This window comes from Scatophagus argus, chromosome 4, assembly GCF_020382885.2.
Source record: "Scatophagus argus isolate fScaArg1 chromosome 4, fScaArg1.pri, whole genome shotgun sequence".
Taxonomy (NCBI): Eukaryota; Metazoa; Chordata; class Actinopteri; family Scatophagidae; genus Scatophagus; species Scatophagus argus.
Window position 1 is genome coordinate 24132209 of NC_058496.1, and position 20215 is coordinate 24152423.

Sequence of the window (20215 nt, forward strand, 5' to 3'; positions counted from 1 at the left end):
CTGTAACTAAGAACAATGGTGATTTAGGACAACAATGAAGTGATACATGCAGGTCAGGAAAAAGGCACAGATTTAAGATTTCACCATTTTTAATTTGTTAAAGTATGTCAGCTTGAGTTGAAACAGTTTTATAGGTGACTTGAAAATACGGGTGTTTGCACAGCAAAGTTGTTATTGGAACAATAATTCCCCTCATGCTCAAAAAATTGGATCCTGAATCTTATATGCAAAAAAATTCTCAGAGGCTTTTTTTTTTTTTTAACGATTCAAAAGAGGCCGAAAGAACATGATGGCCCCTCACAAACAAAAGAAAAATAAGTTACAGGTTTCATTAAGAAGTCCACCATGTTGGGGACTGAGGAGAAGAATGTGAGGTTCTTGATCTACTCCAGAAACGTTCTCAAGGAACATGTGGATGCAATCTGCTGAACTCAAACTAAAAGCCCTTTGACTTTCTTTGACATTATGAGAAACACTCACAATCCCACTTACTTAACCACCAATGGCAAATGAAAGACTTACAGATAAAATGTTACCAAGAGTGTTTCATCTTTATTCATTCATTAGCTCAATATCATCCTGACTGGCCGCAAACACATAAGGAAGTTCCATTTAAACCCTGCTGGTCTGATTTATGGTGTATATACTTTGCTGACAGGCTCTTAACTCACACAGAAAACATGTACAGGCTGGTAACTGAACAGAGGACACTGAAATCCTACTGTCAGAGGTTACATGTTGGTATTTGGCTGTGGGATGACACTAAATTAGAGACTAGAGACACTATTGCGCAATCACTGACCTGTCGAATGAGTCGGTGGCCATCTTGTACAGGTAGATGAAGAGCTTGCTGCAGTGTTTGAGCGTAGGACACACGCTGTCTCCTGCGCAGCCTCCAGGGGCAGCCTCGTCCTCCAGCAGTCTCTGGAAAGGCTGAGCATTAGACGGGAACACGCCTGTGGGACCCAGCTTCTTAGTGTCTGAGAAACAGCCCAGCAGCCTGGTGAGAAGTCGAGAAACGTGGTTAACATGAGAAAAGCTTGGTTCATTAAAAAAAAAAAAAAAAAAAAAAAAAGACATCACATAAAACTAATGACAGAAAGCACATAATAACACATATTAAATTCTGTCTGTCTTCGGCCTCTGATGTTCTTGTGACTGTAGGAAAAGTCACAAGAACATCAGCTATTGTGTTTGGGAACCTTTTGTAATAAGAGAGTTTAACCGCCACATCTAAAATGAGTGCAACACCTCCACTCAGCATAAAGTCAGATTGGCTTGACAAAGAGATTCTGAACTGGATATCCACTTACAAGATTTCTCGAGGAGTTTTCAGTCATATCTCTGAGCAGACAGTTTGCTCAGTGTTCATGGACATGGTTAAGTTTTATATTGGGTGGATAAAGGAACATGATAAAAAAAAAATAAAAGATAGGTTTCATACTCAGGGCCTTCAAATATGACTGAAAGCTCCAGAGGAAATCTAGTAAGTATATAAAAGAATTTTTTTAATTGTTATTAATAAATTGTGAAAAGTGACAAAAAGTCTGATTTTAAAATATTGCTTAATATGTGTTATTGAAGTGCTGGGTCACTAAAGACTGATTTTATTTTAAGACTGGTATATTTGAATAAACATCCATGTATGGGAGGATTACGAACACTGAAGATCTTTGCAGCTAATACAGATCGCGAGAGGGCTTCTGGTATTGGTACTGGCTGTATGCTAATCGACTTTACCTCACAGCATCAGCCAGCTTCTCATACTGGATCTCTGTGCGGAAGAAGTGGGAGTTGGCGGGTTCGTAGCGCATCGCAGCGGTGAGCGTACAGAAAACTGTGAGCAGAAGCTCAAAGACTTGGTTCTGGTTGACACGGTCCCAGCCGTGCCGCGGCGGCTGACACAGCGAGCGCTCCATGGCCACCAGCAGAGACGTGACGTAGACAAAGCCGCCCACCTTGCGGAACACTGTCCGGGTGCGGTGACTCTCACGCAACACCACTAGCAAAGCCTGAAGAGGAAAGGCAGATGATTTAGTTTCCTTTACAGTTGAAGTTGTTCATGTCCCAAAAACAATACAGCTTTCCCCACACTACATGAGTGGCCATACAGTTCAGCAACACACCTTGTTGCACTTTGTCTGCATCACTTTAACTCATTTTACTTCACTTCCTTCTTTTACATTTTGTTAATAAATTATTCTCTCCCACATTGAGTTTAAGTTATTTGTTTTATGTTGCCTGATTCAGTCATATCTCTATTCATCAAGTCATTTTCCTCTCATTCTTCTTCTGCAGTGAGACATATTACGAGCCCCTTGGGGTTTCTTTGTCTCATTGCACTGACTGGATTTATTTCCCCCTACATTTTTCAGAGTTTTATGGTTCGCAATAGCAAGCAACTGAAACTGTAACATCAAACTGTAACCTAGAAATGAGCTTGGGAACCTCAAAACAGCCTGAGAGAATAAAATGACGGTGACAGGCAAAGTTTTTAACAAGCAACAGAAAAGTGGAGAAAACATTTGGGATTGGCTACAGATGCAGTGTTTGAATGTCACAGGTGAGGTGCACTAAACAGGAAAAAAGCAGAGGCAGAGTATCACCCTGCAGGAATGTGTATCTAACATCTCTGCTTGATACAAACAATGTTAGGATGACAGGAGAAAAACATATACTGTATGACAAGTTAATACTTTAATTACTGAAGTACGATGTTCATACATGGACAAGTACCTCAGTAAAAAACACAATACAATAATAATAGAACTTTGGTAGGGTCCAAAAATCTCAGTGGAGTGTCCATGGTGATGTCTCAGTTATTAAAAGACACTGCCATGTTATCATTATAGCAACATCTCACTTAGAAACTTTGCTCTAATTGATGAATTCATTTAACAAACATGTTGTCCCTTAAGCCTCTCGTGTTATCAAAGTATGTGGCTATAACAACACCTCAAGTCAGCCCTAAAAACATGTGGCTACCCCAACTGGGCACTCACCAAAGCCACAAAAAGAAGACCCACCAACAATATAAAGGACAACAGGAAGAGGAGTAATAGTGTCATTCCTTACGTGTCAGGATTATCAGAAAAACTAAGAAGAATTTTCAACAACCACGACATCCCGGTCCATTTCAAACCCATGATTACACTTAGACAGAAATTGGTCCACCCCAAGGACAAAATCCCCAGGGAAAAACAGAGCAATATCATATATGCAGTCCAGTGCAGTGAAGAATGCTCTGATCTGTACATTGGTGAAACAAAACAACCACTCCACAGAAGAATGGCACAACACAGGAGGGCCACCTCCACAGGACAAGACTTAGCGGTCCACTTACATCTTAAGGAAATGGGATATTCCTTTGACTTGCAATCAAACTACATAGACAAATTTGCAGGACTATCAGATCCTTTGTTTTGTTTAGTTTCACTTAGTCACACCCACTGAGGTACATATACTTGTTCCCACCTAACAGTTTTTCAGAACTGATGAAGCTGCTTGGATTAGCAGGGAAACGTCTTCAAGTCCATCTTCACAAGTCCAGATGCCTTGCTTTAACTCTGTGAGTATGCTGCTAGTTTTGGTTCTAATGAAATGTGCTGATGGCAGAATCACTTCAATAATTATGGGAACAATGTTTCTGGAAAGAAGCTGTTGAGGATTTTGGTTTTTTGGGTCGGGGCAGACTTAAGAAAATTTAAGAAAAAAATTAAGTGTTTTGAGCCCCTGGCCTCCACTTTATAGAGAACTTAAAACTGATAAATGACCAAGTATGTTCTAGGTACAGTAAAATATTAACTCATAAAATCATGCATAAACAGTACCACATAACTTCGTCAGTGTTTTTGCCGAACCATTTTTGTAGGATTTGCAGCAATTTGACAATTTTTCACGCAACTGGTTGACTGGAACAGCCAGAAACAAACTCTCCCCTCTGGTTATTATTTCTATAAACAAACTGTTAGTAGGACAAACAAATCATAGCTCAACCACTTGTCAGGTTCCTAAAAGCTCTTTTAAAGGCTAGTCACTGGAGCACATATTAAGAATATTTTCCTAAGCTACTATCAAAGGTCAATAATAAACCTCCACATTCAGGATTCTTCACTTATCTTTCATCAAATTGATAATATCATTATTGTATTACCAGATAATCTTACACCCATAGACCCTGACTGAGCATTTTGTCTATTATGCTCACTTCTGCAAAGGGAACTATGTCATTTGTGACCATTCCTTTTACACTATACACTGCAAAGTCATTGTAATAGTTTCAGATGAAATGATTCACAGCACTAGAAGAGAGAATAACCGAGAAGAAAAAAGAGCAGTATGTTGCAATGCTGAGCCAGCCGTTTCCTGCTGCATTAAAATACTTCCAGACTCAGCACAGCGTTTTGTCCTTTTTTAGAACCAATCACAGGATGCTGAAGACATACTCTTCCTGTTCTACAAGCTGGGAAATTACCACCAGACTGAGACTATGTGCTGGCAAAATTTAGGTTTCTGGTGTTAACTTTTCCAGCCACGAGGAGGCCTTGAAGAAAAGAAGCAACATAATGGGGTTTGAAACTGTGCCCTCATAAGAGATTACAGGGTTAAATATGCCCGTTGATGGGGATAATCAGCTTAATTTTGAGATCTGTTTGTATGTCTGCAGTGTGTTACTGTCAATGGTACCCACACCCCGATGATGAGTGACGAAAAAAAATTTTACTCAGCTGGATTTAATATAAGTTCTTTGCAGCCTTCTTTATTTTGAGGATAATAATTAAAAACCCTGATTAGTGGAAGAAGGAACAAAATGCTGATGGGTTAATCCAGAGCTTTAAAAAGGCATGAGAACCACCTCATCTGAAGGAGTGGAATTTGATAATGCAATTATGCATCAGAAAATAAGCCTCTCATCCCGTGTGTGTGTGTGTGTGTGCATGCCTTTATGTGCACCTTATACTTAGTGCCCCTGGACTGAAGCAATTACTGTATGCACAGCTTCAAATGCATATTGATTTTTTTTTAATTTCAGATTTTGCTTTCCTCAACCTTCTCACTGAAACTGAAGGCTTTTTTGTAGCTAACACCATCATTCTGGACTCCTCGCTCCACTACAGTATATTAAGATACACTCATTTTTCAAAAAACTGATCATGCCTGAGTTGACAAAGTCTCTAAAATCAAAGAAGCTGTGTATTTCCAGACAAAATATGAACTAAAATACTACTGTGAGACAGAGCCCTGTGAACATATCGAGTATTCAGTAAAAAAAAAAAATATGCATTGAAAACTAGAGGAATTGAGTGTGTTGTTACCCGCAGTATGTCAGTCTTCAGCTGTAGTTCACTGGAAGGTGCTGAGTGCATGAGGCCCAGCAGTGTTCCCATGTCGTCATCTCCGCTGGGTGACAGAACGAGCTGCTGGATGATGAGCAGGGCGTGTTCCCGACACTGGCGGTACTTCACGATGTTGTGAACGCAACGAGCGCCGCCAAATTCTCTGAACAGAGCTGGGAGACAGACAGAAAATGCAACACAGGTTTACACTCTTAGGCTCATCTTAAACTTTTTAGCTGGCACAGTGACAGCAGACCAGGTTACAGTGAATACACTCACACAGAAGTGATGTCCAAGGAGTACGCTTCAGTGCTGCTCATTAGTCTATTCACCATGTAAAGCATAGTGTTTTCTTCACAACATAGCTCAATACACTACATCCACCTCAAAGCAGCATATTTAGCTTGGGCTGAAAGTAGGCATTATATTCATGACTGATTAGGCCTAATCATACCGATCAGGCCTAATCAGTCATGCACTATTAATTAATAGTTGTTTTATTCCATAAAAAAAGAAGGAAAGACAAAAGAGAAAATCCTAGAAACTGTTCATCACAATTTCCCAGCTCTGAAGTGAAGTTTTGACCAACAGTCCCAAACCCAAAGATATTCAATTTGCAATTATATAAAACAGGGAAAAGCACAAATGTCTGGCATTTTATATCAATGTATAAGCTTTATTTTAGGCCGTCATTTTAATTTAATTACATTTATGTATTATTTATGATATGCGCACAGATCAACAGCAGAGAAGTTTTTTATGCTGCAGAGATGGGTTTTTTTTAAGACATGACCTGCTGTTTGCTGGAACTCTTTGGAATCCAGCATGACTGGAATCAAAGGTGACTACAGTTACCGTCCTCCACAATGGCATAAGTTTTTCAGAAATACCTTTCAGAACAGACAGAATTTCAGTGGTTTATTCCTTTAAAGCAGAACTGAACTCTTCAGGCACCTCTGAATGTTTTAATCCAAGGTAAGAAGGATAAAAAAAAACAGGTAGCTGTTGGTCTAAAACAACTCCTGTTACACTTTACAAACCTGCTGTAAGTTAGTACTTTTGTTTAACCATAGAATCATTTCAATAGATTAATCAATTGACCAAAAATGCTATTAATGCCATTTTGTAAGAGGATGGGATGAAAGTTGGATCTTTGCTTGCGCTGTATAGACACTCGCTGTACAACTGACAGTGCAGAAGTTGATGCTTATTTCCAACCTTCACAAAAGAGTAGGAGGTTACAGAAGGCCTGAGCTCTCACAATCGTCTGCTTGTGTTATTGGTGAGCTTTGTTTATCTGAATAAAACTAATGTAAAATTTCAATCTATTTACCAATGGTGCTTTGTGGCTCTGGCGCTGATCTTTTAGTACTGCTTCCTCATATATTTTTGTGGCGTGCTGAATTTCCTTCTACTCTCCCACTCATCGCAAGTCTCTGTAGATATGACTGATCAATGTGTCAGAATGGAGGGCCACAAATATCACACACATCATCCCTTTTTCTTCCTGACGAAAGCAACCAATCACTGAGCTCTGAGCTGTCTGTGTGCAGCCTGTTGGGTATCTTTGTGACTCATCACATTTCTAAAGCACACACACAATAACACAGAGGGTCAATAAGAGACTGAGTGATTTGGGAGGAAAGGGAGATTTAAGGAAATCTAATAAGATCTTTTATTGATCCCTTGAGGAAAATACTCTTCCGTCTCCAAATCAACAGGGAGGTTAGAAATCAGCAGCAAAGGACACCGGTAAGTTCCTTACCAAAGTGCTCAAGGACACTTCGGTAAGGCAGATACATGCAGATACAAACGTACAACTGCAATTTTCCGACTCAAACACTAAGTGATCATCATATCTTTCCGTCATTTGCATTCAAATTCACATTTGAGGCAAATACTTAAAGCCAAAAAGTACAACTTGTACAGTAGTTCTTAAGGCATCAGTAATGTGTGTCCTTCACTGATCCTGGTCCTGCACAACATCCTGCATAGCATAACAAAAGTCAGCTCTAGCTGCAATGTGCAGTGCAGGAGTTCAATATGCCCTCCACTACTCCACAGACAAGAATGTCTAACATTATAAGTGAAAAGGGCATCTGAAAGTTACAAGGTACAAGAAGCCTGTTGCGTCTCCTAAACCTGTATTAATCTAAAAGGCAAATACTTAAAGTATTTAATTAAACTTAAAAAAAAAAACTATTAAACTTAAAAATAATGTAATTTTAAAAAATCGTCTTCATGAATTTAATATGCATTTTAAGACCTTTTTGACACATTTGTACACAATGCACATAATATGCCTGAAAATGTATATGTGTGTTTCTTCTTACCTGCGTTAGTGTTGTTGGAACCCTGCAGGAGCACAGTCAGTGTCTCCATCACCAGCCAGGCCAGCTGCTTCTGTTCCTCTGCAACCGTGTTGTTTTTACAGTCAGCTAAAGATGGAGGGAAGACAAAGAGAGAGACAAGAGATTAGCATCAGACGACACCATGACTACATTAAATACCTGCAGTGAGCGAATAACACTTAAGATTTAATGAAGGACATGAACTAAAAAATAAATAAAGAAATAAGGCTGTGGGATACTTTTACCATAAGGAAATAACACAATAAAAAAAGTACAATTTAATTTTCTGACCATCTGTATTTGACGAAATGTACATTTTTGTCTCTAATGGGTTTATAATCTGCTCTTGATTCAGCTCGGTGCATTTCAGGTCAAGCCTGTGGTTGCTTAGATCCATTTAGCCTGTAGATAAATGAGTTAAACAGCTCAGATTTTTTTAAGGCTTGGACTTCACGTTGTGTGGTGCCAGCCAATGACTTGATCTTTTCTCATGTGCTCACTTGCTACTGAAAATTGTTGACTTGACTTCTTTGAACAATTTCAATGAAATTATTTCTATAATTTAAAAATGAATACATAAAGTCTTTAAAAACAGCTTAACAACTACAAAAAAATGTTTTAGCTGACTTTCAGTGGTGTAACATCTCACTTTTCTGCAGTGACCCACACGTGTACTCAGGGTGTGTCAATGTGTCATACAAGGTTTTCAGCTTGCTGTTGAAATGCTCCCTTAATTAACTCTCATTAACTGATATTTAAATGTGAAACCATGCCGTTATTAGGATCACCTTTACATTTAACAAAAATTCACCAAATGTTTAATGATCTATTCTTGTTTAAGTACAGATGGTCGAATTCCCTTTGTTCTGCTTCTACTATGGCAAGTCACTCAAGTTTCTGTCCTGCCTCTGAATGTATCCCACTTCAAGAGATTTGCTCCAAATAATGATGAATTCTGCAGCCCTGTAACCACTCTGCTCATTTTCACTCATCACCAAATGAAAAAAAGAAAAAAAAACACTAAGAAGCACCTCACCTTGGTCATTATTATGTGGATGCTGTTGCGTGGTTGGGTCTTTGAGCAAGGCAGCATACTTGTGCAGCAGGTTGACCAGCACCTCCAGGAGGCCGACCTCCCGCAGCACGTCACTGAATACCGGGTCGTGCCTGGCCAGCTTCAGGAGCGTCCGGACGGCCGTGATACTGCAGGCGTGCGACGTGCTCGACTTGAGCAGCACGCTGACACTGAACAGCTCTTTACACGGCACGTAGTTGAGGCTGAAGACAACAAACTCCAGCAGCTCAAAGTACTTGGTCTGAGCCTCAGGGAGCTTCGCAACACGCTCTGCAAACTGCGACAGAGTGTGCTGTGACTCCAGGATGAAGTAGTTGGCCGAATCTGCGGCATAAATGTTTCCGATGGCGTCCAGTAGCATACAGGCCAGACGGCTGGTTTTGGCCCTCAGGAAGGCATTCTGGAGCACTGAAAACGCCTGGATATTACGCACCGTGTGACCTGGAGAGGGAAGAGATAAAAAAAAAGTGTTTGTGATTAGGCTAAAATATTTATGAACGACTGATCAGAAATTACATTTATGGTTCCAGTTGAGGCAAAAAATTATGGTAACAAAACAACACAACTACGAAGAAAAAATAGGTATTTGCAAGTAAGCATGTGAAAAACATAACCAGCTACAACAGCAAAACATGGGTGACATCAAAATATACCCAAACAGTTTGTGTGTGTGTGTTCTACTAAGTCTTATGTCTTAGTCTACGTCTAATGTCATATTTATACCTTAGTCATGGAAGAACATGTGCCTAATTGGGTGGCACATGTCAAATCAGCAGCAAAGCTCAGTTATTGTTCAGTTAAACCACAATAAACTGCAGGAAACCATAAGAACAACTTCGCCTTACCTCTCAGTGACAAAACGGATAAAACTATTAGTTAACATCCAAAAACAATGCACATTATTTATAGAGCAATTTTCCGGGTACTTACACTTTAACAACACACTAAAAATGCATAATTCACAACATCAACCACATGTGTTAAAAGTAGTTTTCAAAACACAACAAGAGACCAAACACCAACAGAGTGGAAAAATAGAGGCTGTGGGCACATTTACATCATCTCAGAACTACATATGGCTCGGCTGGCCTTGATCCAGCAATACACAAACTGACTTCTTGGCCTTTGCATCTCTCTGACTACAAGCAAACATCTGAGACCACTCCTGATGCTACATGAGGTGAGACCAAAATGCCTCGAAGGTACATGAAACCTAAATAGCAGTAACCGCAGTATTTAGTCAGGTATTTGCCAAAAGGAAACCCCACACCCTGTTATGACGCTTTAACCTACAAAACAAACAAAAAGTTGCTCCAGTTTGATCCAAAGCATTAGTAAGCACAAATAAAGTGAAGCACAGTGGTGATACCATGAGGAATTTATACTTTACTTTACTTTAACACATCTTAGTGATATAAATAATAAACAAAATTTGATTAATTAATGGTTTCTGAATGTGTTTTTAGTAGTTTACATTTTGTAAAAAGTAAATTAGCAAAATGTTTTTGCAATCAGAGACTTGTTGGCCTGTTGGCCATTACGAAAAAAAATGATAATTATATCCATTCTCACAAAGGAGTTTTGGTTTTCATAAAGAATTAATTTGTTTCTTTAGACTGTTAATTTAAAACTGATTTACAAGTCAACAACACTGGTCTAATTTGTGGTAATGCTCATTCAACTTAATCCCTTTTCTTCATGACAGAATTTGTTGTTTAACAAAAAAATGTCTACAATTTTCTTTGTCAAATCAGTATTGGAGCAATAAAGCAACAAGGGAGAAAAATTTTGATGCCAAAATTCAAAAGTCAGTTCTTGGTATGTGGTAGTGGTATGTCCTTACCTGAGGGAGGACAGAGAGAAAGACTAAAGAAGGATGAATGTAATCCATGAACAACACAAAACACATCACGTGACCTTTGGGGTTGAGTAGCAAACATAAACCCACAAACTATGACTCACAAACACAGGGAGGAGCGTCAACCCGCACCAAAACACACACAACAGTTAAGTGAATGTGGCAGCCTAATTAGGCATATAAGCGGACCCTCACACCATGATGGCCGCTGGTAATGACTTTGCACACAGCTGGCACTGTCATTAGCTAAGCAAACACAAGTTTATATATGTGTGAGTGTCGCTGTGGGCTCGAGAGCACGTAAAAACAGGCTGCAGAGCTCGGCTGTGTGTCTATGAGGTTATAAAGGTGTCATTAGCCACTGGGTGGAGACGACACCAGATGAGGTTACAGCACTGTGCATCTACTGGAAATGTTCAAACCTGTCACATGAAAACATTCAGCATGTGTGCTTTAACGGAACCATTTACACAAAACTAAGCCTTAACAGACAGCGCCAGCAAAGCCAAAATGAAACAAAAGCCAAGCAAAAAAAGAGCAGAAAAAGTCATAATTTTAATTTACTTTTTTTATGTAACATGCAGTGTAAACTACAAAAATAATTTAGGTTTATTTGTAGTGTATTAGTCAAGTGTCATGTATTTATGTTATGCATATTATTTTCAGAGGGTGTCTTCATATTTATAGCTGTTTATTAAATTATTTCATTTATTTTGTTTTATTTCAATTAATTAATAATTATTTTCTTTTTCTGTTTGCATATGTGGTCCATAATTTTTTGTGTTTTTTGCTTTGGCCTTTTCTGTTTTTTAATGTTTATTCCAGCATATTTTTCAAGTATTTAAAGAGTTAAGATTTGAGGTTATCTTTTTTAAACATGTAATAATTCTGTATATTTGTTGGAGTCTATTTTTAACTGCTCCTGAGTTGCATAATGTGGGAGTGTTTTTCTGTATTCCCATTTCAATTTTAGTTTTTTAGATTTTGCCCTAGTTAAGCAGTTCAAAATGTAAATATGGACAGAAACCTTGTGGAGATAATGAGGGGTATAAAAATCCCTAATGGAGTGAAACCAGGGATTTTATATGGTGTGACCATAATGTTGTGTCAACAAGATCACAGGCACTCGGTTTTGTATTTCCCTGCATGAGCATACTGTTAACGAGGCATCAGTACATTATAATTCTTTTAGATGTAAGGTAGATGTGGCTGCCATATGAAGTTCACCCTGTTCCTTTGACGACAAACTGTAAAAAGAAGAGGTCAAGGGGGACAGGTTCTATCCAGGCAGGCAACAGAAGTAACCATGTGGCTCCAGACAATTCTCTAAACCACTAAAGCATCTCTAGACTCCAAAGAGCACATTTGTATGCAAGAGGCTTCAGGCATTCAACTCCAGCAGTGTGACAGGCAGCAGAGTTGCCATGGTGTCTGTCAACAGGTTCAGCTTACTGAGATCAGCCAAGCATCAAAGTCATTTCAGGGATTAAGATCTGACAGGGAGATACAGCAGCTGGGGTATACATGAAGACTTTTCCACAAGTAATTCCACTCTCTTGTTTCAAAGCTTTGAGCAAACTGAGGTGGGGGGGAGTGCGGAGCCTTAAGAGGCAAGCCTGTGATCAGAAAATCACTTGGACATATCCTGGGTGAGGGGAGGGAGAGAAATCTTCACCACCTTAACACTACCTCTCAGCCCAACCTTCTGATTCCAACTGAAGATGTAAATCTATATGAAAGGATATAACACAACAGAAGCAGAAGCAGCACAATGCATATGAAATTGAGTCAAAATAAGTTGCCGCCCAGGGTTGCCTGTATCTCTCTCTGTTAAGTAAAGACAGAGACACACATAAAAGACAAAAAGATAAAATGTTTTATTCCGTTATGTAAGAAACACTATTTTGTCTGCAGCAGCAGCCAATTATTCATGTAAATGAGCATTATTTAGACATTGAAAGTCTATGCCAGGGCTGCCCAATCAAAGGATATGACTGGTACATTAATTAAAGTCTAAAGGTTTTGAAAATGATGACAGCAGCTGATGAATTAAAGGATGAACATGCAACATTTTCTATTAACATACCTTTCCCAGAGGGCTGTGGGAGAACGAAGCCGGGCAACAGGAAGGGGGCTCCAGTTGTCAGGCCGGCAGGTTTCAGCTCAGTCACCCCATATGTGGTCAGACAAGTGACGAGGTTGACCAGATCCTTCAGTGCATCTTTCGATTCATCCTCTTTGGCCTGTTCCAGTCTGGATACAGACAGAGAAGCTCGTGCAAATGTTCATACACACTCAAGGAGCAAAGAACATGTTAGCTGTAGGAAAGAGGTTCGAAGATGTACCTGAGCATAAGGTCACACAGGAAGGCGTAACCCTGGCACATTCGGAAATCATCAAGCAGGGTCTGGGACACGTCACTGGAGTCCTTGAGAAAGCAGGACAAGCCGGCGAACATCTCCACAATCTCCAGTGGTGACAGATCATCAGACTGCTGCATGTTCTGAACACAGGTGCCGAGGCATTCCTTCTCTGTGGGTGAAGGAGTTGAGAGCAGAAAGGGTTAACGGGTGAGAGAGAAGAAGGGATCGCTCACATAATGTACATAAATATCTAAAGGAACCTGTTCTCTCTTTTATTCTTTATAGGAAAGGGAGAACTGCAAAACTGCATTCAAAGTTAGAAAATCTTGCACTTCCTCTAAGTTTCCAGTAAACACAGAACTTTACTAATTAACTGTTACAGCTTGTATGTCTGGTTTCAGTGCGTCCTGTTTCCCATTTGTGTCTAGATCTACTGTACAATGCTGCAGAAAGGTTTGAACACCCTCTGAGTTTTAGCAAAATGTGTTCTGCTATAAACCTACGATTTAGGGGTGGCTTTGAGGTCCAGGTGTCTCTCAAATAAAAAGATGCATATTTTCAAATATAAAACCACAATGGAAGCACGATAAGATGTACGCCTTAACAGTCAAAATAAATAGCATTTGCCAAATAAAAGATATGAATTCTATTAAATTGTTTGTGTGTTTTAAAAATATCAGAGAACAACCTCTATCTTTGTTTTTAGGTGTATGACAGATGTTTGTCTTGCGTGGGCTTTCTTCTGTAGATCTGTGGATTTAAGTTTATAGCTCCTCCATGTGGATTACATGACATTTTCCAAATTTTCATGTGGCCAAATGCGCATTGGATAAACTCCAGATGCAGTTTGAATGACTGAATCTTCAATATATCTATGTTAGGTTTATCACTACACTACTAATTAGCTCTTGTACAACCACAACTAAACCATGTACACAGATGTAATATATTGTATATACCATGTATATATTTGACCACATTGACGCTGAGGCCATGTCGGGAAATGGTGGTGAGCACCTCCCCAGCGCTCCTCCTCCAGGGCAGGTTGTGGGGAGGGCACCAGGAGGTGATGGCACTGAACAACAGCTGGAGGTCGTCCTTTTGGGCCAGCTCCTCGGCCGGAGACACAAAGGTGCAGAGTTTTACTAGGATCTGCAAGAAAGCAAAAGACAGGAAACTGAATTCATCCAAAAACAGACACTTTGTCCTCATTAATATGTGAAAAAATTGAGGGAGTATGATCATAATAGCAGACAAAATTAAATAATATGCATCAGACAGAATTTACCACCATCATTAGAGGAAAGGATCAAATAAATCTAAATCAATAATGATTATATCCATCAGGCTCTACAAGAGCTAATTTTATGAATGAATCAGTAACAAATGACAGAGATTTGCTTTTTTTTCAAGGAGTAGATGTTTTTCTGTATCATGAAAAAAGCAGAGCACTTTGATATACGCTAACAACTACTGTGTTGTCAAAAAATATGTTAAAGGAAACTTAATAAAAATGTTCTATTGGATCTTAATGGACCAGCTGAACAGTAACCTGTGAAGCTGTGTTTTTACCTGGACGAAGACGTTCTGGAGCCGCATCCTGCGGTCAGCCAGGGACAGCTCCGGCTGGGCGTGGCCCTGGCCTGGGATCTTCTCCTGGGTGGCTGGTGGTGGCGGTGGTGGTGGTGGTGGCAGCTGCGGGGTGGGGCCAACTGGGGCCTCAGCCATGTGAGGCAGGTCGAAGAACAGGTAGAGGCATTTGACCAGTGTGGAGGGTACAGACATGGTCGTCATGCAGTCCACCGTTTTCTGATTGGGATGGGAGGGGTAGGTGGGAGTTATGAAATAGGAAGAAGCACAGAAGTTGTACTTTGTGAATTGTAAGCAAGACACTCAGTTCAGAAGACACAAGAATTTAAACCATCTGCTCAATGGAAGGTTTGCAGTAGCCTTCTGCTTTCTGCTATCACATATATCGTACTGAACACATAAAGACGAAAATGTTTTTTCTGTTTTCAGTGTACGTTAGGTAAGTCAGTATATCTGTTGTCATGATTCACGGTTGTGCTTCCGTGAGGACAAAAAGCATCACGAATAGCTTTTAGGGATTGTGTGTGTGTGTGTGTGTGCGCGTGTGTGTCATCACGACAAGGAAAAAGACTGGAGAAAGAGATGGGATTTGTGCTCAGTGAGGCGAATGATTCAGATAATCAAACGCTGCCTCCTACACGCGCACACAAGCACACAGAAAAGAAGCTCACACTGACAAATTACCTCACACATTCCTAAACTTACACACATAAGATCTCATATAAGACAATAACCCCCCCCCCTCCTCCACACACATACACACACCTCCACACAGACTGGCAGGGTGAATTAACCCTCCTTTACTCCAGTCCTGTCTGCACCGCAGAGACACAGTGGATCTATAAGGATGAATAACAGAACCCAGCAGGCACACAAACACATATGCACACAGACACACACCAATTCATTCCCTCAGATGATCAATGGAGAGACAGAATGGGGGGGGGGGTCTATAGTTAATAGTTAGTCAGTAAAATGGAAGACTGGAGTGGCACCTGTGGTACACCCAGCAAGCGAGGAAGTGTGTGTGTGTGTGTGTTTTAACAAGCTGAGATATGTTGGCCCTGCTGCAGCTTTAAGGTCAAGGTTACTGGGAACAGTCAATCAGAAAGAAAACCAGAGGCAAAGACATTTTATTGGATATGTGTGTGCGTGTGTGTGTTTCAAAGAGAGTGACAAGCACACTGGGAATGCAGAGCGTGAAGGGCATCCTGTAAAAGGAGGAAGCAGAGGTAGAGAAACAGAGCAACAAACAAAATCTTGCTATTTTATCATCTGAAGAAGGAGAGTGGGAGGTGAGGGAAAAAGAGAGAGAAGAGATGGCATTAAAGGGAGGAGGGTGACGTCAGGTTTATCGGAGGCCAGCTGCCAAGAGAGTCCTTTGTTTTACTGTCTGAGACACCAGAGGAAAGGAATACAAATCTATTAAACCCAGTCACACTCTCTTTCTCACACACACAGGCACAAAGAGGACATTAAGCCACCCTGTTCGATGGCAGAATGACACAAAAGTGTTAGTGTACATTAGGTAAGTCAGTTGTAGTTGTAGTTGTACAAATACTAAATATTGGCTGCAGTTGGGTACGTTTGCTTACTCAATCTCAGGCCACCAACAGCACTGTGTTACCAAGAGATTCCTTTCATTAATTTAAAAGACACTGTTCTATCACACGTGGTCATCAATCAAAAAGGTTCACATTACTTATTTATACGTAACTGCACTGCTTACACTGGAAAACATCATAATCAGTTTGGAATAAAGAGGCAACCTAAGTTAAGGCACAAGCAGCAATAGCTGCTATGTCTGGCACAAAGAGGGGTGGAGTCCACACATGAGCATCGCCGGTTCAAACTCACATTCTGAGCTTTGAAAATTTACAGTGAGCTGTGTATTTATGTGTAAGATATGTTTTCATTTCAATGAATGGAATGGTCTGAGAGTTGCTGAAATGAAACAAGTTAAAATCTTGCAACACTCCTACCATAAAGTGAAATATAGCCAGTGTGCCTTTACTCAAAACTGACACGATCCTTCAAGCAAATAAAATGTATGAACATTTAATTGGAAAGGGCAGACAAGACAACAAAGCTGAACCAGCACCCAACAGAAAAGAAATTTAATTTCAGTGACGTGTAAGTGGTTTGAAGCCTGACATGTTTGGGGTTTGCTGTGGGCACCAAGAAGGCCACTTCAGACAAGTCTGAATTAAAGCACAAAGCTTAAAAAATAAATCTTGGTTTTATTCCCTGACAGAAGAAGATTTTCTTTGTGCATGTGTACAAGCATGAATGTGTGTATTTTTGAACCGCTGTGTACTGAGCAAGCAGTGGCACTTTAATGTCCCCCTTCAGGCATTTATCCTTCAACTTCTCTGTAGCAGCACTGGAGAAAACACTTTCTCAAACACAATGCAGCAGAAACAAAATAGTGTTAATAAAAACTGTACTGTCTCTCACCTTTCTCTCAAGTTTCCAAATGTATTTTTTCCACAGATTTTTAAAGGTGATTAAACATGTACTTAGAAAGTGCTTAAGTAAACCTATAGTAGAATACTTACACTCACTGAGTGTGTGTTTTTTGTGTGCCTTAAAGGAAAGCAGAATGGATTTAATTGTTTTTTTTTTTTACAACATTTCTGCAGAAGGAGAGAAGGCGTGTTTGACTTGACAATAACACCGGTGCAGTTCTGATGTGCGCCGAAGCAGGAAAAGCAGCCGACCAGCTGACAGCAATGCTCCTCTTTAGATCTCCAGAGGAATGCAGGCTGAAAAGTTCAAAAGATGTCTGCTAGCCATAGTGCAAGAGCACAGACAATAAAAAGTCAGTGTCTAACCTTTAAACCAGAAGCCAAACATGCTGCCACCAGACCAGATGCAAAATACACAAATCCAATTTCTGACTTGATTTCATGGCGTGTTATTGGACAATATGAACTGAAACAGGACAATTGTGCTTTTCATGTGACATGAATGATCATGTGCAGAGAACAACTGTCCTGCATTCAAAGCAGTAAAGCAGATTTAACAAATGAGAATAAGGTGGGAAGGGTCCACTGGGGATTTTCACTTGGACTCCTCAGTTCTTACAGAGGCTGATGCTATTTTCTGCTGCAGCATCAAAGAGGGGAGATGCAAATGGGTCAAAAAGAGACAACGCTGAGAAACCTCTTTTTTTGCTTCCTCTGATTTCATCCTGCATCTACACTCACAAGTATAAGGATAATCCTTAGAAAAAAAAACATACTTAATATATTGTGTATATATATATATATATATATATATGTATACACACACAGAGAATACAAATACACTGAAGCAAATGAGCATAGTGTGATTATGCCAACCTGTCCAGAGGAGGCCAACAAGTTGATGGTGGTCAGGAGCATCCAGCCACGACTTGCCTCCTCACTCTGGTTCACCTCGAGGAACTGGACTATAGCACGACTGGCAGCCTCTGCAAAAAACAAGCAAGCACAAGCACACACTCATAAAGTTAACTAGATGGAAAATGACAGCTCCTTGTGGCAGACAGATGCATTAGAACAATGATCAATTATGCAACAAATAAATTAATTTGTTGGACGTCGAGTCTTGTCTCCAGCCCACTTAAACCAAGGGAAAAAAAACACCATTTGTACACATTAAGATGTTATTGGCACGTGTCGTAATGTGTGATTTTTGAGATTCTATCCTTTCTGAATAGTTAATTCTCCTGCTTTATATATACTGAAGGTGGACAGGCAAAACGTTTCAAGATAACAGGATGGAGAAAAGGTGGAGGAAAATTTTCATCTCATACGTGGCTCCTGTAGCTAAGTAAACCAGCTCTATACTGGCTCCAAGACATGCATGCATGAGGACATTTGTTCACCTATCGCCAGTGGACAATGGCCTTTATCCAGTTTAATGCAAATCTATCATCTCTCGCAAAAAAGAATCCTGCTGCCTTAGAGCCACAGCTTGATCACAAGACTGAAATACCATTTCGATACCTCTCCATTATTAAATGTGACATTGCCTGTATGATGGCGCGGGAGTATTTTGTCCTAATCTTGTTCCAATTTCATGAAAATAATCAAGGTAATAAAGAAAATTAAATGAAGACTGTGCTAGTTTGACCTCATAAGTATGCTATCTTTCTTATTAGTCAGAGCATACCTGACTTGCTAACATTTCCATCCTAGCTAACTTCAGATAGTCAATGTTCCTGTCACAGTTGAAGTTTTTTTTTTGGTTGTTTGTTTGTGAGCTCACTGTTATTGTTATTTTTTTTTCATTTAATTTTATTTCGAGCAAATCAAAATCAGTTGTTTTGATGATTACAGCGTCAGTTGAGAGCCTGAGTCAACGACTGACTCAGTCTACAGAGGCCTGGTGACGAGCTGGAGGCGTGAGTGTTGCAAAATGAGAACGGCTCTGTGTGAAAACTACACATCGCATGTTCAGACAGGGATGAGAAATATACGAGAAAAAAGGAGAAATCAGACACGGGAAGCTCGAGACTTACAGCCCTGTGAGGGTGTGTGCGTGCAAGCAAGTGTGTGTACTGTCAGCCGGTCTGTTTAACTTTTTTTGTGTGTGTGTGGAAGCCACACTAAAGCAAAACAGTCCCACTACTTAAGCGTCAAAGCACTGAACATGTGCTGCTGGCAAAGCTGTAGTGAAAATCCTTCATGCCAGATTCAGAACACAATGCACTGGTGTACTGTATAAAATAGTATATATACATATTATACTGAGCATCGCACAGCAAGTATTTTGGTTATTTGCTGCAACCTTACCACAACATTTAACGAATAACAATCTCAGAATCATAATGTCATCTCTGTGACAAGAAGCACAGCGGTCATGGAAAATAACTGCAACTGATCCTAAAGTAATGATACACAGATGAATAGTACTTCCTACTACATCTGCATGTGTCAGAGGGCTCACCCGTGGACTTATTAGAGGCTCGTCGTCTGATCTCAGTCACCATGAGTCGAGAAACTTGGGTGGTGAACTGTAGCAGGTCGGAGAACTTCTCTGTCATGCTGCTAGGTGGAGCATTCCCAAACACCTAAAGTAGACAGACAAAATACAGAAAGAATTTCAAGACAACCTGACAAAGAGATACTAATAATGAGTGACCGTAAAATAAAAGACATTTATTTCTTAGAAACTTTTGTTTTAATTGTGGGAAAAGAAAAAAAAACAAATGCAGTAGATACTCACTGCTATTAAACTGCTCACAATTACAGCAATAATCACATTAAGAAGGGACACAGGAATTACCAATGTAGAAGCAAACTGGCTTATATCTCTTTCAGTTTTCCTAGAATGTCCCGATTCTACAACCATATAGCATACAGAGCAAACTGAGCCTCTCTTCGACTACACTTCATTCAACAGCGACTCATCATCTGCGTATTTATCAAGCAAATATGACATGAAAACAGGCCTGGAGCACGGCGTCCTGCTGCACCGGGAGTACTGTACTTTTGAATTCTGACATGAATTATGCCACCAGTGAGTGAATCACTCCCCGCGCTGGATAATTAGCTGACAAGTCAAGAGACCCTTGGTAAGGCACTCCAGTCTGACGGGAATACTCAACAGCTCCAGAAACAGCTCCAAAACAAAGAGGAACACCACTCTATCAG

General features: G+C 40.1%; 1 protein-coding gene across 5 annotated transcripts in view; it reads right to left on the minus strand.

The window, feature by feature from the left end:
- wdfy3 (WD repeat and FYVE domain containing 3) overlaps positions 1-20215 on the minus strand; it is a 90265-nt gene that overhangs the window by 50771 nt on the left and 19279 nt on the right. For all 5 annotated transcript variants that reach the window (XM_046385923.1, XM_046385924.1, XM_046385922.1 and 2 more), the window contains exons 3-13: positions 19509-19632; positions 17918-18027; positions 14556-14792; positions 13943-14135; positions 12966-13152; positions 12707-12873; positions 8724-9203; positions 7670-7774; positions 5316-5509; positions 1741-2012; positions 803-1000 (exon numbers count right to left, since the gene is read on the minus strand). In XM_046385923.1, the coding sequence (XP_046241879.1) occupies positions 803-1000; positions 1741-2012; positions 5316-5509; positions 7670-7774; positions 8724-9203; positions 12707-12873; positions 12966-13152; positions 13943-14135; positions 14556-14792; positions 17918-18027; positions 19509-19632 (2267 nt within the window). The remainder of the gene's footprint in view (positions 1-802; positions 1001-1740; positions 2013-5315; positions 5510-7669; positions 7775-8723; positions 9204-12706; positions 12874-12965; positions 13153-13942; positions 14136-14555; positions 14793-17917; positions 18028-19508; positions 19633-20215) is intronic.